The sequence below is a fragment of the Lipotes vexillifer genome, unplaced genomic scaffold (genome assembly GCF_000442215.2).
Source record: "Lipotes vexillifer unplaced genomic scaffold, Lipotes_vexillifer_v1.1 scaffold1105, whole genome shotgun sequence".
Lineage (NCBI taxonomy): Eukaryota > Metazoa > Chordata > Mammalia > Artiodactyla > Lipotidae > Lipotes > Lipotes vexillifer.
This window is the reverse complement of record NW_006779955.1, coordinates 1,830,291-1,849,565: the sequence shown is the minus strand read 5'-3', so window position 1 is coordinate 1,849,565 and position 19,275 is coordinate 1,830,291. Positions and strand designations below refer to the sequence as shown.

General features: G+C 45.0%; 1 protein-coding gene across 3 annotated transcripts in view; it reads left to right on the top strand.

Annotated features, from left to right (window-relative positions):
- ITPR1 (inositol 1,4,5-trisphosphate receptor type 1) overlaps positions 1-19,275 on the top strand; it is a 303,138-nt gene that overhangs the window by 259,062 nt on the left and 24,801 nt on the right. For all 3 annotated transcript variants that reach the window (XM_007453070.1, XM_007453068.1, XM_007453069.1), the window contains 5 exons: positions 5,695-5,870; positions 10,348-10,512; positions 16,109-16,304; positions 17,764-17,856; positions 19,044-19,183. In XM_007453070.1, the coding sequence (XP_007453132.1) occupies positions 5,695-5,870; positions 10,348-10,512; positions 16,109-16,304; positions 17,764-17,856; positions 19,044-19,183 (770 nt within the window). The remainder of the gene's footprint in view (positions 1-5,694; positions 5,871-10,347; positions 10,513-16,108; positions 16,305-17,763; positions 17,857-19,043; positions 19,184-19,275) is intronic.

The following is a 19,275-nucleotide window of genomic DNA, read 5'->3' as shown; positions in this document are numbered from 1 at the left end:
ATGGGATCCCAGTTACCCATTTTCAGACAAAATGAGAGTGTAGCTTTTACCACGGGTTTATTTTTCAATCTGACTTGAAATAATGCAAATTGTATGTCCGTATTTATTTACCAGGAAAGAAAGAGAAGAAGCTATTTACAGTATTAAAACTGTAAGAGTTCATCTTAGTCAGCCTCCTTGTTTTATATGTTGGGAAACTGTCAGAGAAGCTGAGAGATTTAGCCAAAGTCACACAGCCAGTTAGCGACCGAGCTAACCCTAGCTAGACAGAGCTAGATATTTTGATGCTCAGTCCAGTAGATGTTTTTTTCCCGTGCCATACTTGTGAAATTGATTTCAGACTAAAGAATTTGTAAGAAATCTCTGGAATTTTTTTTTTTTTTTTTTTTTTTTTTGACAAGAGGTAGGGTGAGGCAGGGCTTGAGTGACTGCAGACTGCACATCCTTGGCACTTTAGTCTGTTAAGAGCTACATGCCCTTATTCACATAATGAAACGTGCTGTCCATGGTCTTGATAGATTTCCCCCACCACTGTCTCCTTCCAGTCATCTGTATGCACATTCTGCACGTTTTAAAAATTTTTTGAATTTTTTTTTTTTTTTTTTTTTTTTTTGACAAGAGGTAGGGTGAGGCAGGGCTTGAGTGACTGCAGACTGCACATCCTTGGCACTTTAGTCTGTTAAGAGCTACATGCCCTTATTCACATAATGAAACGTGCTGTCCATGGTCTTGATAGATTTCCCCCACCACTGTCTCCTTCCAGTCATCTGTATGCACATTCTGCACGTTTTGCTGAGAAAAGGCAAGCCGTTCAGGAGGGGCATTTTTCTGTTTGGGGCTCCTCGGTTTGCGTAACAGCTCTCTGGAGACATTTACGCGTGTGGGGTTCTGGGGGTTGGCGGAAGCTCCTCTTCTATTAAGCATCTACGGCCTCCTTTTCTGACACCTGCTACAGCCTCCTGGGAGGCCTGCTTTTCAGCTCAATTTCTCATCAGAGCTTTTTGGCAGATCACCTCCCATATGTATGTCACAACCTGCCAGGAGCCACCTTGTGTGAAACATTATGGAATGAAGAGCCCAAAAGTAAGACCAAAAAAAAAAAATCCCAGAAACAGTGCAGAGGTAAATTCCAGGCTCAGCTCTGGATTTAATAATGCAGATGTCATAAACATAATGGAAGTAAATTTAAGGTCAGATTTGAAAGTGGTCATGTGTTCTGTGATGTGTCTAACTTATTCATTTGAGGCATTAGCTTTTCTGTTTGGCCTGAAGCTATGTTGAAGGCTCCATTTAAGTGATGTTTTTTCCCCCCAAAAGCCGTACTTAAACACCTGTCATAAACATAATGGAAGTAAATTTAAGGTCAGATTTGAAAGTGGTCATATGTTCTGTGATGTGTCTAACTTACTCATTTGAGGCGTTAGCTTTTCTGTTTGGCCTGAAGCTATGTTGAAGGCTCCATTTAAGTGATGTTTTTTCCCCCCAAAAGCCGTACTTAAACACCAGCCCAAGGGGCATTTTCCTTTAAAATGTAATATCAGGAATCGTAAGTGTCCTTGGCTGCAAAGTTGGGCAGGTCCACAGGGCTGCAGGGTGTTGCCCCTGGGGGAATGTCTGCCTTCACCAGGCTGCCAGTCAGCAGAGGTAAGAGCGCAAAGTGGTCAACCAAGGGCTTAGGTGGAGGAGACAGAGCCCAGGCGTCTTTTCACCTCTGGGGAGCTGTTGTGCCCATCATAGCAGATTCATCACCTATTACTTTGGATGTGTTTTCATTTTACCCTCCACTTCTTTAAAAATATTTAAAATTGATTTTTTTTTTAAATATATCTTGGCCATTTTCTTCACTGGTCACTTGTGGCAGTTTTGAGGCCAGTGCTGGGGACACTTCACTGACACCTCTCTCCGCTTCAGTGATAAGCCTCATCCAGTGGAACAGCTAGATTTACAAAGTCCAGACTTCGTGTCTAGGCCTGGCTCTGCCACTCACCTGCCACGTGACTCTGGGCGAGCCACTTCAATTGGTTCTCCTTATCCTCTCTGTTAAGAGGTGCTTAAATTGAGCCAGTAGTTGTGAAACCTAGGTGTGGATTTGGAAATTCCTGTAGAGGTCAGGAGAAGATAGTTGCTGACCTAGTCAGGATCTCTGGAGCATCCTGTTTCTTGCCCATCCAAGTTCAAGAACTACTGGATGCAATGATTCTTAAAGGTCCTTCCAACTTTACAGTGGTGGCACTCAAGGTGGCATCAACCCTGGCTGATCTGTAGAAGTCCAGGCTTTCTGTTTTGGCAGCATTGGCTTTAGAACTTCATGCAGATAGACTCAGCAGAAAACGTAATTAGATGTCCTGGGAGAGAACAAGGTTGATCCGACCTAAGGAAGCCCTTTCCATTATGCAGTGACTGAGATCACCTCAAACACATCCACTCACTCAGAGGGATTTACTTTTTTCTTTTGGAAGATGTGTCGGGGGCATCTTCTATAGTCACTGTTGACCATCTTCAAGAGGAGGGTTGTGTTAGCCCGGTCTAGAAACAAAATCTGATTGGTTACCTGAAAGTATTTCTTTGAGAGCAATATTTGTGCTCATTGAATCCTGAAACCAGGATTTCCCAAATGTCCCTCTTTCAGGTGTGTAATGACCTTGCTCTGTGTGCCGGTGTGGCTCTGTGACTTCCAAGGCTTGTGGCTGCCAAGGACACTGTGGCCTTAAAAGCTCCTTGTTAGAAGTATCATTTTCCCCCTTTATTTCAGAACTGATGAGTCACAGCATCTTTGAACAGCATGAAAATTGGGCATCTTCAGATTTCATACTGAATTTGTAAGCATGGCATGATGATTAAAGCACATAAAGTACTACTTTTTAAACTTTCTTACTGTTGAAATTTTCAAATATATACACAAGTAGAAAGAACAGTATAATAAACTGCCATATACCCATAAGCCCAGCTTTAACAATTACCAACATTTTGCCAATTTTGTTTCATTTATTCTCCTACTGTATTTTCTGCAAGATTTTAAAGAAGTCTAGACATCTTGTCATTTTGCCCATAGATACTTCACTGTGCATCTCTAACTTCTAAGAATATTTTAAAATATGTATAATCACCATACCATTATCATATCTAACAAAACTAACAGTAAATCATGTCATAGCCTGTCCATATTCATGTTTCTCCAGTTGTCTCAAAGAAGTCTTTCTATAATTGTTTATTTGGAATCTAGCATTAATTATCACCTCTGTTTTTATAGTGGGAAGACAGCAGGTTTTTATATTGTTCCCTTCCGGATTTGAGTACCTGTGTTGTACTGGTCACATTTATTACACTGAGCTCTTAAGAGCAGTTTAAGATGATAATCAAGTGCATAAGAAAATGAAAGGCAAGCCACAGGCTGGGAGAAAATACTTACAAATCATACATCAGACAAAAGGCTAATATCCAGAATATATGAAGAACTCTTACTACTCAACAATAAAAAGATTACCCAATTAAAACAGTGAGCAGAAGATTTGATCAGTTACTTCACACAAAAAAAGACATGTGAATGGCCAAGAAGCACATAAAAAGATACTCAACATCAGTAGTTATTAGAGAAATGCAAATGAAAACCACCATGACATGTTACTAGAAACCTACTAGAATGGCTAAAATTAGAAAAACTGACCATACCAAGTATTGGTGACGATGTGGAGCAAGTGGAACTCCCATATATTACTGATGGGAAGGGAAAATGGTACCATCAGTTTGGAAAACAGTATGGTTAGGTCTTCTAAAGTTAAGCATGTACTTAGGGTCCCAAAATCTACTTCCATGTTTTTGTCCAAGAGAAGTGAGAACATATACCTACACCAAGATTTGTACTTGGTTGTTTTCAGTAGCGTTATTTGTAGCAACTCCAAACTGGAAACAACCCAAATATCCATTAATTGTTAAGTGGATAAATCAGTGGTGATATATTCATATTACGGAATACTACTCAGCAATAGAGAGAACAAACTATTAATATACACAATAACCTGAATGGATCTTAAAAATTTTGTTAAGTGAAAGAATTCAAAAGACTACCTACAAATAAGATTATTTTTCTCATTTCATGAAATTCTGGAAAATGCAAAGCTACAGTGGTAGAAAGCAGGTCCATATTTGCCTGGCCTTGGAGATGGGGGAAGGCATCAGTTGCAAAGGGCACAAGGAGACCTCTTAGGGTGATAAAGTTGTTTATATCTTGATTGTGTTGGCAGTTACATGAGGTCATATGACTGTATACACTGCCAGAAGTCATCAAAGTGTGCACTTAAAGCGAATGGATTTTTTTTTTTTTAATGATAGTTAAGGCCCATTCCTCCAGGGGCGTATACACTCCTGGTATACGCTGTGTCACCTTAGGCAAGATACGTAACCCAAGATTCCGTTTCCTCTGGAGTAAAACGGAGATGATAGCAGCAACCTCATAGGGTGATCAAGAGGGTTAAATAAATGATAATCAGCGTAAATGGCCTTAATACAATATCTAACAATTGTTAAATGCACAGCAAGGGACACCTAGGCCCCAATATGCACTTCCTCCTGAATTTCTGAGAAGCTTCTGCCTCTTGGTGCCCATTCCTAATCAGGTTTACCTTTGAAGGATATCCAAAGGGAAGAGGTAGGTGGCTGGGGTTAGGGGGGCCGGTTTTCAGAGAGAAAGTGAGTCTCAGCAGGTGTGGACGAAATGAACTAGGGCAGCCAGCAGGCTCGTGGAAGAGCTGGAACCTGCCAGGGCGTCTCTTTCCGTGGCGGTGCTTCAATCCCAGCAGTTCTGGAGAATTGAAACTCCTTTATATAAGTGGCCTTAATCATGTAGTGCTACTTGTTTACATCTGAAGGAAAGTCAAAACGTGACAGCATTTGAAATAGGGGTGTTTTTTTTTTTTTTTAATGAGTGTTTTGCAGAACCTTATTTTTAGCCCTGTTGGCTCATGTTATATAACCAAGCCGTCTCGTGGGACACTCTAAATAGAACTTGCGATAGCAAGAGATGACAAAAACTGGTATAAGCTCTTTGACTACAAGGATAATCTAATTGTAGGATGATGCTAATGATACGGAAGTTGCCTTCCTCCTTGCCTTGAAGAAATCTGATGCAGGCAGGGGACCTGCAATTTTCCTTAGCATGCTTTTAATAGAAATTAGAAGTTCATTCTTCCAGCTTGCCTCCCCTAAGAGTGAAGTGTGACACATGTATGAGTTGTGCTCATGGAACAAACTCATTTGATGGGTGCCTACTGGGTGCCCAGTGCTTCCCTTGGGGAATTTGGAGTCTGGTGGGGATGGGGTCTAGGGAGGGGGCAGTGACCGCTAGAGAACAGTGTCCCATAGGGATGACCAGGGGTACAAGAATCAGAGAAGGAAGGAGCACCTGGCATGTTTTGTGAGAAGGAGACTTCCTAGAAGAGGTGACATCTAAGCTAAGACTTAACATGAATGGGAAAGGGAGAGAATTTCCCAGGTAGAAGGAACATGTATCAGTAGAAGGCTTGCAGGTAAGAAAACATGGATGTGATTGGTTACGTCTGGGGCAGAGAACTGGACGTGAGGGTTGGAACATACAAGGCCAGAGAGGTGGTTGAAGAAAATGACGTTAAACCTGCTGTGGTCTGTCACCTGTATCCGGTGAAAGCTCTGATCTCTGAGAGCCCTCCCTTGTCTTTCCAGGAACCCTGGAGCCACACTGGTCAGGGCTGCTGTGGACAGCCATGCTCATATCTCTGGCCATTGTCATTGCCCTCCCCAAGCCCCACGGCATCCGAGCCTTAATCGCGTCCACAATTCTCCGGTTGATATTTTCGGTTGGGTTACAACCCACGTTGTTTCTTCTGGGAGCTTTCAACGTAAGTATGAATACCTTCATCGCCACTTTTTTGTTTACATACAAGTAGGAATGCCTTCCATCCTTCCCAGAATCTCGGCCTGTGCTCCCGGTGCAGAAAAATATTATCTGGGTCAACTGTTAAAATAGCAGAAGCAAAGGAGAGCTGCAGGTGGCCGTCTCCCTCTTCCCCTTCTCACAAGACGGTGAACCTCTTAACGTACTCTCCGGGCACCGACAGTCTCATTTTCAGGGAATATTCCTCTCAGAATTAGGCAGACAAAGGGAGAGAAGTTGAGATCTGGGTTAGTTTTGCCAATCAGGTCAAAGGTGTGCTAGGACGAGAGATTGTAGCCAGTAAGTCAAATGACCGAATGTTAACACAGCACCTACTTCTGGTGAGGACCGCAGAGAAGCAGGAACTGTCGACAGAGATGGAGCAGGTGGAGAGGTAAGAAGAGAATCAAGGAGAGTTACCTCAAAGTCAGTAGTGACATTTGGAAATGCTCTTTCACCGCTGTGGACGGGTAGGTGCCACTTCCGTCTGCGGAATTCCTAGGAAGTGGGCACAGCTGATATAAAGCCATAAATTGGAGAGGTTTCCTGGTGAAAAAAAGGAACGAATTGGGACAGGTGGGGATCTAAAACTGCCTTCCAGAGGTTTCTGCCCTGAGTGTATAAGGAAGCTGAGGTCACTGTTCAGAAATGGAAGTGATACTGCAAAAAAGGTGAATCCAGTAATTGAGGGCAATCATAAATGTACCCCAGTGCTGTTCAGAGGGCAGAGGCAGCAAGGGCGCTAGGGGAGAAGGGGGGCAGGGCTGAAGTTTTGTCTTAAAGAACGGAGACAGTGGGGCCAGGAAGCAGGGCTTGAGCGGAGCATCTTCCCCATAGGCCACAGCAGCAAGGGGAGCCCGGGCCTGCTCAGGAGACGGCCACCCGTTGCGTTTCGCCTCCTCTTTGGCTCACGAACTGACATGTAGGGCCTGATCCTGTACAGGGAACCTGGGCCCTGCATTTCAGGAAGACGCAGTGGGGCTTCATCCTCCAGGGTAGCGTGTTCCAAGTTGGTAAATCTTAGGTGAAAAGAGCATTCCTTGGTCAAATCCATGTGCGAAATGCTGGGTTAAGCAACATGAAAGGTTTTTCACGGCAGCATTTCTGAGACTTTAACATGCTGATACGGGTTATGAATCTGTAAGAAAGGGACACCAGGAATTCGTGTTTCCCGAACTTCTTTGCCCACACTTTTTGTCCAGTATCAATTGGAATTAGTGTTGTATAGAATGTGGGTTGGGAAATTCTATTCCCAATAGTGGGAAATGATTCAGGGTTTTTGAGCAATTCAGTGGTTGAGAAAATTCCCTTGGTAGTGGCGTGAATGTACATGGATTTGTGCAGGCGGTGTGGCGGACCACTTAGGGCCTCTAGCAGGGCTTTGAATTACGTGTGACGAGCCTGCGTCTTGGTCATAACGGAGAAGGAAGGTACAGATAGATGTCAGAGCTTCGGAGGGAACAGTGACACGTGGTGGGCATAGGGTCTGAACCTTAAGCCTGAAAGCAGTGCAGGGCTGGGGCTGGGTCCTTTTCTCCAGGCAAGGAAGGTATCACTGTCTTGACTGGGTGATGAAGGAGGCAAGTATAACTCCACATTTTTAGTCACGGGAGGCTGGGAGAATGATGCCTCCAGCTAAAATAAAGTCGTGCAAGACCTGGTTTTCAGGGTGAAAATAGACCCAAATTGTTGGCTCACTGGGCTTGAGGTAACAAGACGGGCTATTAATGCTGGTCCTGATGTTTGGAAATCGGGCATGACCAGAGTGACAGAGCCACATCAGCACTGAAGCAGGACATACAGGCTTCACCTGCAGTGAGGGGAAGCTTTTTCAGAAAGAAATACCGGAGAAACAAATAAATAAAAGGAAAAAACACTCAGTATTTCAGAGGTTGTCTTAGGCGCGTTAATTCTTCTGTTTCTCTGGCCTTTGGTCATTCCATAGTTTTCTCTTTAACATAAGTCAGTTGGGGGAAAGACTCCGTTTGGATAATTAACGACCATTCATAATACCATTAGCTCGGGGTGGGGGTGGGGGCGAAGCTGAAACAGTAAACAGTTACTCAGAGGGGATGACAAGAGAGGAATGCCATATGCAGCAATGGGAGAAGGAATAGCGGCTGTGGACACACAGCGAAGGAATGTTGGAGATCTAAGAGCTGGGGAAGCAGCCCAGGGTGGTATCCTGGCAGCCACGTGCAGGGACGGTGGTGAGAAGGGTGCTGCAGGAGCTGGGGTTGGGTGCTAGGAGTGGACAGGGCAAGACGGCCATGTGTGCCCTGGAGAATCCCTGGGGACGTGGGGAGAGCCGCTGCAGTAGAGAGTTGGGACCAAAAGCCACATTTGACACTAACCAAAGTGGGGTCCGTAGGAAGTGGGGACAGCAGACTAAGACCATGAATAGGAGACAGTTGCTGGTGAAGCGACAGAGAAAATGGGGGGCAGAAGTTAAGGGGAGAGTGGACTCAGGTGAAGTGGACTGCTCTGTTGTTAATACCGCAGGTGCCTGGGCTTGTGTGAGGTCCTGGAATGTCCAGCAGAGCGTGGCCTTTTTTTTTTTCCTCTCTGAAACCCCAGCAACACAGTTCTTTCAGAATGAATGATGCTTTCTCACCCTAAAAAAGATCCTACACTGGCAAAGTTTAGAATATTAGAAGAAAAAGACCCGGTGGATTGAAAGGTTAGCCTGTCTGAGAAAGCCGAACCTTCTCCGTGGGTGTTGGCTTCCCCCCTTATCTGATTGCCGAGAAGCTCGCTTGCACTGACCCACCAGATTAACTGGCACCGCTTCCCCAGCACCTGTGGCCAAGCTAGCTCGGGTAGCAGGAGATGGTTTTACCAAGTGCAGCCGAAGCGCTTTCTCTCCACCTTTCTCCTGATTCAGGTTTTTCTAGCAGCAAGTTGCTATAGGCAGACTTCAGGCCTGGGGTGTCTCTCAGAGGTGGGACTCCGTTACACAGTAGGTCAGCCTTCAGTTGCAGGGGTCAGAAAACCTAATCCACGCTCATATAAGCAAAGGAGAAAATGTGACTGAGAATCCTAGCACCTGGCTTCAGGTGTAGCTGAATTCAGGAGGCTGGACAGTAGCGTCAGGGCTCAGTTCCTCTCTTTTGGTTCTGTGCTGGTGGTACCCTTGGGCTCCATGGTAATGCAGGATGGATGCCAGCAGCCTCAGAGCTCACTCTCTGTCAGGTCCAAGGTCAGGGGTAAAGAACAAAGTTGTCTTACGCGGCAGTCCCAGGAAGGATCTCAGTGGGTGTCATTGACTCCATTTGGTCACGTGCCTATCCGTGAACCAGTCGTTGCCAGGGGATTGCCATAATTCCGACTGGCCAGGATGGAGCCCCACCCAGACCTCAAGGACCGATACATGGGAAAGGATGGATCCCCAGAGGAAAAACAGAAGTTATTCCCAACCCAAGAAGGTCCAAGCGTTGGTACTTTACGAGGTCCCAGTGTGGCTCCTTCTGGGGGATAAGACTAGTCTTCTTGGAGAGTGGGGGGGGATCTGATAGTATAGTTTGGGAGGGAGACTTACCTTTATTCTTTATACTCTTTTATGCTATTGGGAAAAAATGCTATTACTCTTACCATGTATATATGACTATTTCAGTGAAATATGAGTTTATGGAAAGGAAGAAATCAGGGAAATCACATTTCTTTGCTTATTAATAAGTTTACATACTTTTCATATATTGTTTTTTAACTTTTTATTGTGATGTAATTGACATATAATACTGTATTAGTTTTAGGTATACAACATTTTGATTTGATATGTATATGAATTACAAAATGAATACCACAATAAATTTAACTTTCATCACCAAAAAAAAAAAAAAAAAAAAAAAGAAGTTATTCCCAGAAAGGGGGGCAGGGGAATAGAACCCACCCTGAAGTCACTTACTTTCCCCTGCCCACCCCAAGAGAATTCTCATTCTCCCTGTAAAATTAGGAGCAATGGATGACAAGAACTGGCTGCTTCTCGTTAAATTGCAGCCCTCTAATGTGTAGAATGTAACAGAAAGTTAGAAAACACTTTTAATCGTGCTGATCACAGGGTTCGTGGATTGAGGTGACTTCTGTGTTTGACTAACTCATGGAAGGATGTTAGAAATGAGTCATATCTCATCTTGAAAATCATAATTTCAGTATGTGTTAATTTTGTTTTTGTCACTTACAAATGCCACTTGATTAGTGTTGCACATGAAGTTATTTGACTGTCACATTAACTTGCAATATGCCTGAAAAGCAAAGTAATGAAATGACTTGGATCCGCAGAACAGTCCTCGGCGCGTTCCGGTGGGCCCTGGGTGCAAAAGGAAGCTTTTGTTTGGGCACAGGCGCCGAGAGACGCCTGGGGGTAAACTGCCCTCGGCTGTCGTGAAGAGTCTCGAGTTCGGCATGGTCCCTGCTTATCTGACTGTTGCTGTCATTGTTGTCAGGTCTGCAATAAAATCATCTTTCTGATGAGCTTTGTGGGCAACTGTGGGACATTCACCAGAGGCTACCGAGCCATGGTCCTGGATGTTGAGTTCCTTTATCATTTGCTGTATCTGCTGATCTGCGCCCTGGGGCTCTTCGTCCATGAATTCTTCTACAGTTTGCTGGTGAGTTGCTGGTGTTGAAAGATTTTACATGTGGGCAACTAGGAGAGCATCCTCCGTCCTTCCTCCCCTCACGGACCCCTCTTTTTCACGGCGACTGGTGTGCCTGGTCTACGAGGTCGTAGCCCGCCCTGTACGCAGCGTTTGGGGCATCTGGAGAGGAAAAGCTACCCAGGGAGCAGGTCAGCTATCAGGAGCCCAGGAGGTGCGCGATCACAGTGCGTGATCACGATGATAGATGATGCCCGCCCTCTGGGTCAGGAGATGTTGCCTCCATGTGCACCTTTGTCTGTCTTATTTCTTGGCCTCAGCCAGCGCTTACGAGGAGAATGTTTTTGCGACTATCACCTTCTGACAGTTCTCATGGGATCCATTCTCCAGTGAAAACATGTAGTGCCAATAAGAGCAGGAGGTATTTTCAAAGACCCAAGACCCATGGCAATGAGCTTGATAGATTTATTGACCCAGGAGACCTTTTCAGCAGAAGCTGTGTTCCAGTCTGAGCTGAGTGGTTAAATGTCTTGATTTTCCATTATTTTCCTCCTGAGCAGGTTTTTAAATGACAGACCTCTATCTGCTTATTCTCCTGTCATTACAGGGAATCTTGACCTGTAGGGTTGTAGATAAAAAACCACTTCATTGTACCCATGTCAACTGACAGGAAGCGTAAAACTGACCTTTCTGCGGGCAAAACCATCCATAAAGGGAATAGAAGAAGTATTAGAATGTGTCTGATGATAAAAAATGATCAAGGCCTAAGTGTTGACTTAAGACGAGGGACTTGGGAATACCCTGGCGGTCCAGTGGTTAGGACTGTGCGCTTTCATTGCCAGGGGTGCAGGTCCGATCCCTGGTTAGGGAACTAAGATCCTGCAAACCGCGTGGTGCGGCCAAAAGAAAAGAAACGACGAGGGATCTACTTGCAAAAAGCAGGGCGAGGAAGGCACTTCCAGGAGTTGCCGTCCATGCGGTCTCCAGGCTGGTGACTTAACTGCTCTGTGCCTCAGTTTCCCCATCTACGAAATGGGGAGAACAGTCCATTTCCTGGCAGGGCCATCATAGGGATTTTCTGCTACTTCACGTGTCAGGGTCTGAGAACAGCACCACCCCAGAAATGCTGGGCGATGGCCGGCTGTCATTACCGTCTCTGTCATCCCGTCTCCCCTCTCCCAGCCAAACACCATAAAGGATGCACCATTTAGGCCTCCAGGGTTCGCTCCTTCCATTACTGGTGGATGTTGGCAGACTGAGGGATATGGATATGGATTCGTTTCCCTCATTTTAAAATAGGTCTGGCCGTACTTTGAGGTTTTAGGCAAAGAGGTCTCTGGATACACTTGTGATGGCCATTATGTGCCCTATTTTGGTCACTGTCTGTCAGAGATCTTTAGAGCTCTGTGTATATTTCTAAGCCTTTTTGTCTCATGCAATAACACCCCTGGCTGGGGTTCCTGTTTGTGAGTCTGGGAGGCCCAAGTCCGGAACCTGACAAATTCCTGTCCTCTCTCAGTGGGGAGGCAGAGTTGAGTCGGGGTCTCTTCCACCCCTGCTGAGGGGTCTCTCCCACGAGGTAGGGGAGTCCCCTTCAGACAGTGCCATCTCACCCTGGCAGAGAATGACTTTTCCAACCATCTATATCCCGTTGGCTCTGTTTCTTTTTTTGTTCATCAAATCCTTTTCTTTTGGTTACTGGCAGTGCCAGCCGGTGCCAGAACTAGACACGGTGGGTGTCATGGTGAGACGAGGCAGTGTCGTCCCAGCCCTCACGGGCCTCACAGTGTAGAAAAGAACAGTTACTGTCACTTACTGACTGTTTCCTGTGTGCTCTTTCTGTCCCCTCTCACGGCCGCCTTTGAGGCAGACGAACTCTGCAAATTACCACTGGCCAGGTGGAGCCTGGTGAGGCAGGTCACCTGCCCGGAGTCGCACCGCAAGTCAGGGGCAGAGACCACGACAGCGACGCAGCTCTGTTGACTCCCGGGTCTAAGTGCTTAAGCACGGCCCTGAGCTGCCTTTCATTTGAGCCTGTGAAAAAGTCCCTGCTTCGGTGAAACCGGTATTTCACGTTGCAGTCTGCATGCCTGCCTTCCCGTCCCTCACCTGTCACAGAAGGATCAGAGGGGCTCCAAGCTGCTTGGTGATGCTACCTCGGCTCAGTGCACTTTGAGAAAGACTGACCAGGGTCAAATGAGACTGGGGTTGGACGCTTCTCATAGGTGCTTCTGCAGGGTTTCTAAGCCATCTGGGCCTTGACTTTCTGTGACTTCAAATGATGTGTTCCTTTTGGTGTCAAAAGCAGTATTTAACGTGTCTGTTGGGAACCACAGACAAAATACTGAAACCGTTCACATTATTCCACAAATGCGGAAAGCCTGTGACAGGAAGGAATTGAAGAGAGACCTCTAGCAGGGAAAACCCACACGTCACGTGAAAGCTCTACACCAGCAGGGCGGAAAGGCAGAGTGGGTGACTGTGGCCTAATTGAAGTTCACCCCGAGACTGGCTGAACCCGGTCCCAAGCCTGCATTCAAGTTGTGTCCTTAGCAAACTATTAACATCCCAAGATGAAAGTGTGCAAAGTTCGTTAGCAGGCAGGTAAGAAAAGGAGAAATTCAGATGGTCAGTAAACGTGGAAGTGTTCTAATGTCAAACAGTGACATACTGATTAAAACACTAGTGTGATCCCATGTTGTACCTGTAATGCTGGGAAAGGTTCAGAAGCATGATCATGCCCACTTCTAGTGAGAGGGCGCTAAAATGGGCCTCGTTCTCTTAACAGTGGTAAGGATAAATTGGTACAGCCTTTCCGGAAAGCACTGGAGCGATATTGTGTGTTATATTTGACCCAACAGTTCCATTTCTGGAAACTTGCCAGAAAGAAATAACTGGACCGGTATATATACAGGCACATGCAGAGGTGTTCATCACAGCATTACTTTTAGTGATATATAATTGAAAACATCTTGACTGTTTAAAAAAAGATATTGGTTGAGTAGACTGTGTTTTTTCCATACACTGGAATACTAGGTGATCATTTTTTTTTTTTTTTGGAAACTGACATAAGGTTTATTATTTTTTTCCTCAGAAAAAATTATAACAGAAACAAAGCTTAAAAACATAATGAAGTAAAACTTTCCTTAACAAAGATCCATGGACATAAAATGAAAAAGCTCTCAGAAATCCAAATAGATATAATTGTTCTTTTTATTAAATATAGACACAGGTGACAGCTATATTGCCCAAATTCAAGAGACTGTAATAAACACCTCAGGGCCATATTTGAATAATCTCTAATCTAAAATGAGTGAAAGTACCAGAAGGAAGAGAGAAAAGGTATTATCCAGAAAATCAGACCACTGCTTTTTTTTTTTTTTCTTTTTTTTTTCTGCGGTACGCAGACCTCTCACTGTTGTGGCCTTTCCCGTTGTGGAGCACAGGCTCCGGACGTGCAGGCTCAGGGGCCATGGCTCATGGGCCCACCCGCTCCGCGACATGTGGGATCTTCCCGGACCGGGGCACAAACCCATGTCCCCTGCATCGACAGGTGGACTCTCAACCACTGTGCCACCAGGGAAGCCCACTGCTTATTTTTAACCAGAGCTGTGATGGTAGTTATTTACTTAGATTTGAAAAAATATATATTTTGATCACACCCTCACAGAGATTCTGAGTTTGTCAATCAGGCTATCATCCAGGCAGGTACTTTAACTAGGTGATCTTTTTGACATGGAAATGTTCATGGTTCTTTTTACCAAGCAAGCGGACTATATGCCAGCTTACGGTATAATATTTTTGTAAAAATATGTATGCATACGTTACACTTTTTTCAATTAGGTAGTAAGGTCAGAAGGAAAGAATTTGTTGAGTAAATGTCTATAGATATTGGGGTCATTAGTGATTTTTGTTTTTTCTTTGTGCTTTTTTGCGTTTTCAAAGTTTTCTCCATTGAACTTGTCTAATTTTCTAATTAGAAGAAAGTTTTTCCTTATTATCAAGTGATATATGTCCATTGTTTTAAAATCAGAAATTATAGATAAATGAAAAGGAAAAAGTTACTTGTCATTTCAGCGATTTGGGGGCTGTATAATCTCTGTAGTTCTTAGCCCCAGAAAACAAGTGTCATTTGTTGTCTGAAGTTGCTCTCACTTGCTGCTTCATGGTGAGTTGCTGGAAAATATTTAACCAACATTAACAGCAACATTAGCCTTTGTACTCTTATATCGAATAAACGCCTCTTCCTTGCTTCCTTTTAAGTGTCCTCCTTTACCCAGTGCCCTTCACACTAGTCTCAGGACACAGACTGGCCTTATGGAGGCAGAGGGGCTAATTGAGCAGAAAATGAACTCAGACGTAAAATTCTAAATTGGAAGGGACTCGGAGACGAGCTAGTTCAGTCCACTGATTTTACCAATGCAGAAACTGAGGTCCAGAGAGGTCTCATGGCCTGATCAACAGCTTGCAACAAATTAAAAGCAGAGTCAGGATTCACACCCTTGTCCCCTGACTCACTTGGCTGTGCACGGTCATTCCCCAAAGCCACGGTGGAAGCAGGACCTTCAGGACAGGATCAGATGTCCACACAGAGGCCATATTAAAGCTAGCCCCCCCCAGGTCCAGGATAACACCATGCATCTCTTCTCTCATGGCTCTCCGCCAACCCTCCAGCCACATGTCTGAGATTGTAGTTCCTAGAAAACCAGCTACTGGTCTCCCGTACCTCTAAGTACCTCCAGGGAGCCTCCATTTCTCATGAAGCCAAGTTCTTGCAAAGTGCAGGCCCCTTGGACAGAGGGCGCACCAAGATGGTGAACCCGCTGTGAACTGCAGGGGGTCTCTGCCCCGACCGGGGCCATAGGAAGGGTTTAGGCTTCCTGGCGTGTTACCACCGCCAGCGTCCCTGCTGTGTACTATCTGTGTGACCTTGGCCCAGTCTCTTCGTCAGGAATTTAATGATAATTAGCATCGATTGTGGACTTACTCAGCGCATAAGTATGACTGCATGCTAAGCACTATATATACATTGTCTGTTTATTCTTTACAATAAGTCTCTCTCCTCCATCTGCAAATGATGAAACTGAGGCTCCGAGAGGAAGCGGGTAGTGCCTGGTCCTGGTGGTAGCAAGCGGTTGAGCTGAGGTTTGAACCTCTGTCCGCTCCAGAGTCCCTGCTCCCTGGCCTGGCCCATTGCAGGTCAGCCAGCCCCGTATCCAGAGTGGCTGGCCCTTAATAGAAGCTCAGTGAATAATCCCTAAATGAATACCAGGCCCCTCATCCCTTTCCTCCCTTGTCCTCTGCAGCTCACTGGTACAGCCTGTATTTTCTCTATTCCCAAGACCTCTAAGCTACATGTAAACAACTTGAAATTGCTATTGTTTGCCACCCTCCTTTTCTATATTTGTTTTTCCTTATTTTTACCATCTCGGTTTTCACTGTTAAGGCAGGCAAGTGTAACACGTTAAGAGTATAATGCTTTTGAGTTTCCGGAAGGGTAAATTCTTTATAAATCATTATAAAGTTGTCATTAGGGGATACTGATGTCCATCTAATATAGAGGCTTCTTAAAATTGTCCCACTGTTGTCCTTTCATTTGTTTTTAAAGCTTTTTGACTTAGTGTACAGAGAAGAGACTCTGCTTAATGTCATTAAAAGCGTCACTCGCAACGGACGGTCCATCATCTTGACGGCGGTCCTGGCTTTGATCCTGGTTTACCTGTTCTCAATAGTGGGCTACCTTTTCTTCAAGGATGACTTCATCTTGGAAGTAGATAGGCTGCCCAATGAAACCTCTCTTCCAGGTGGGTTTGGGATCTTCTGAGCTTTTTTAATGTTAAAAGAGTATTTCCTGATTACAGCTGAACTAAAAATGATGACTTCGGCAGTGTAGGTATCTCCCTAACACTCAGAGTGTGAACTGGATACAGGGCTTAGTTTTCACTTCATTCAAAGGGCGGTATGATGTGTCAGTGCTAAGTGTGAGTGTCCAGATGCTACGTTGAATTTATTTACTAAAGTCCTATTTTAAACTAGTGCAATATTCTCATAAAACAGTTTGACCGTGTATATTGAAAGCATAGGAGTATGCATCCCTCTGGCTTGGTAAATCTACCTCTAGGAATTTATCCTTTAAAAAAAAATGTAGAAACAGATGTGTACGGAAGTATGTTCATTGCAGTGTGAAATTGGAAGCAATCTCAACGTGAGGGAGTGTTTCATTAGAGTGTGGTTCATCCATGGTGTGGTGAACCCTGCAGATATGGTACGTCTTTATAAACCTTCATGGAAAAGTACCCAAGATATGGTAGGAAATGGCAGAAGAATAACTACAATAGGATCTGTGTAGATTTTTATTTGTAATTAAAAAGCTCATATGTGTCTTATAAAATATGGAAGAATATACCCCCAAACTGCAATCAGTGGCTGTCTCTGGGGCTTTTTTTTTTTTTTTTTTTTTTTAGGCTGTGTTGGGTCTTCGTTGATGCACGCGGGCTTTCTCTAACTGCAGCGAGTGGGGGGCTACTCTTCGTTGTCTCTTGGGGTTTTTTTTTTTTTTTTTTTTTTTAAACAATGTTCAAGTTTTACAGTGAACTTATATGATTTTAATTTATAGAAAAAACAGAAGAGATTTCCTCTTTTGAGAGAGAGAGAGACATATTCTTGAGTGATACCCAAGTGCCTTTTCCCTCAATTAAAATACTTGACACTAGTAAGTGAAATATTACTGGGTTTTCGTCTGGGAGCCAGGCGCCCTGAGTCCAAGGAACAAACTAGAATTGTAACTAAGCCAGGCAGCCTTTTTCTCCCTCCCAAATGCTGCATTCTTGGCATGTAACTCCAGCCTCCAAGTTGACACTAAAAATGGCATTCACTGCCAACCATCGTAGGGTTCTGAACTAAACTGATCTGGGTCTCAGATTTCCACTCCCGCTTCTCATGCAGACTTGGTGTAAATCTTGCTGGAGTCTGTATGTTCAGTAGTATTTGTCGAAGAGTTTCAGCTGTTTGTCTTTAAAGTTGGAGAGGTGCTATTTAAGTGCGATATTTCTAGTAAGCTTACAGGAATTGACATTTCTGGCTTTTTTCCCATACAGATCACCAAATGAAAGTGTAAATTGCATCTCTGCTTTGAATTTATATGCAGGCTTGTCGGGTGTTATTTATGTAAAGAATTGTTTAATCAGCCGTGAGTTGGGGACTTCAAACATTTTAACCATATGTTGCCAGATTGTTCATCATAAAATTTCCTTCTCTCTCCAGAAGCCAGTGAGAGTTTGGCAAGCGAGTTCCTGTACTCTGACGTGTGTAGGGTGGAGACTGGGGAGAACTGCTCCTCTCCGGCACCCAAAGAAGGTAGGACCTCGCAGCGTTACCATGTTAGTGCCAGGCTCCCCCCAGAGGCTTAGATGGTGCACATGACATTGGAAGCAGATGAAAGCAGACTCACTGCTCAGAAGTAAGGCCAGTAGCAAAGAGGAAGGGCTGGGAGAGAGGAGGGGAGTGAAGCGGGGAAAAGAAGCCTATGTGGGAAGAAAATAGCTGCTTCATTGATTCAGCCAGTATTTCCTGAGTGCCCACTATTTGCCAGGGACTGTGTTGTACTCTAAGATATAATAAATACTATAGTGGCAGGGTCGGGGCGGGGGGAGAGGGAGGTGGGCAAAGAGGTGATTACTAGAGAGGATGCTAAGTGCTGGGAATAAGGATGGAATATAGAAGATAGGCGCCCTGCCTAGTACTGGAGTAAGAGTATCACCCAGGAGGTGACAGCTGAACGAAGAAAACAGTAGAATCTTGGGTGGAGGAGGAGGGGTCGGTATTCCTGTTGGAGGGAACAGCATGCCTGAAGGCCTGGACCTGGAATACGGCATGTTTAGGGAGATAACGATCCCGAGGAAGGAGAGCCCGAAGAAGTGAAGCCAGAGAGGTCAACAAAGGGCCAGATCATGAAGGGTCTTACATGTCAGGCTAAGGGGGGTCAAAGCTTACTTAAAGGATGATCCAGGTTGTTGAGAGGGGGCTGATATGATGAGATAGGTGTTTTAGCAAGACCATTCTCACTGCACCTGGAGAAAAGAACAGGGCGGTCAGCAAGTTCTTCCTCCAAAAACTAGTAAGGATGGACAGTTTCCAGTTTAAAGCGATTCATTCAGAGGACCAACTGTAAGAATGTTGCTGGATTTAGCCCTACAGCATCCCCGGTGAGGAACCTGGGCCCTGAGCTGAGAGAAGAGATGCCTATCACTCAACGTACTGTCAGCGCCTGTTCAGAGCTGACACTGTAGTTTAAAGTCTGAAAACGATAGGGAATATCTTAGATTTAATAGAGGGAAGGGCAATTCTGGGCTTGAGAAATTAGCAAGTTTTAGTGATGAAAACAGTGATGAAAAAGAAAGCTTTGGATGCTCGATTCCTTTCTTTTATTCTGTCTGGCTCCTGTCTGTCCGCTGGTGAGGTGGCATTCAGGAATCGTGATGTCCAAATCCCGGTATCTCTTTTCACTCACATTTCAAATCTCTCCCGACTTGCCGTGTTCGCAGAGCGGGTCCCTGCAGAAGAGACGGAGCAAGATAAAGAGCACACGTGTGAGACGCTGCTGATGTGCATCGTCACAGTGCTGAGTCACGGGCTGCGGAGCGGGGGCGGAGTGGGAGATGTGCTCAGGAAGCCGTCCAAAGAGGTAGCTGCGCCCCAGGGGAAGGAAAAGCAGGGGGGCGGGGTGGGTGGTGAGAGCACCACGCAGTGGGCTCCAGCGTAAACCGAAGACACCCA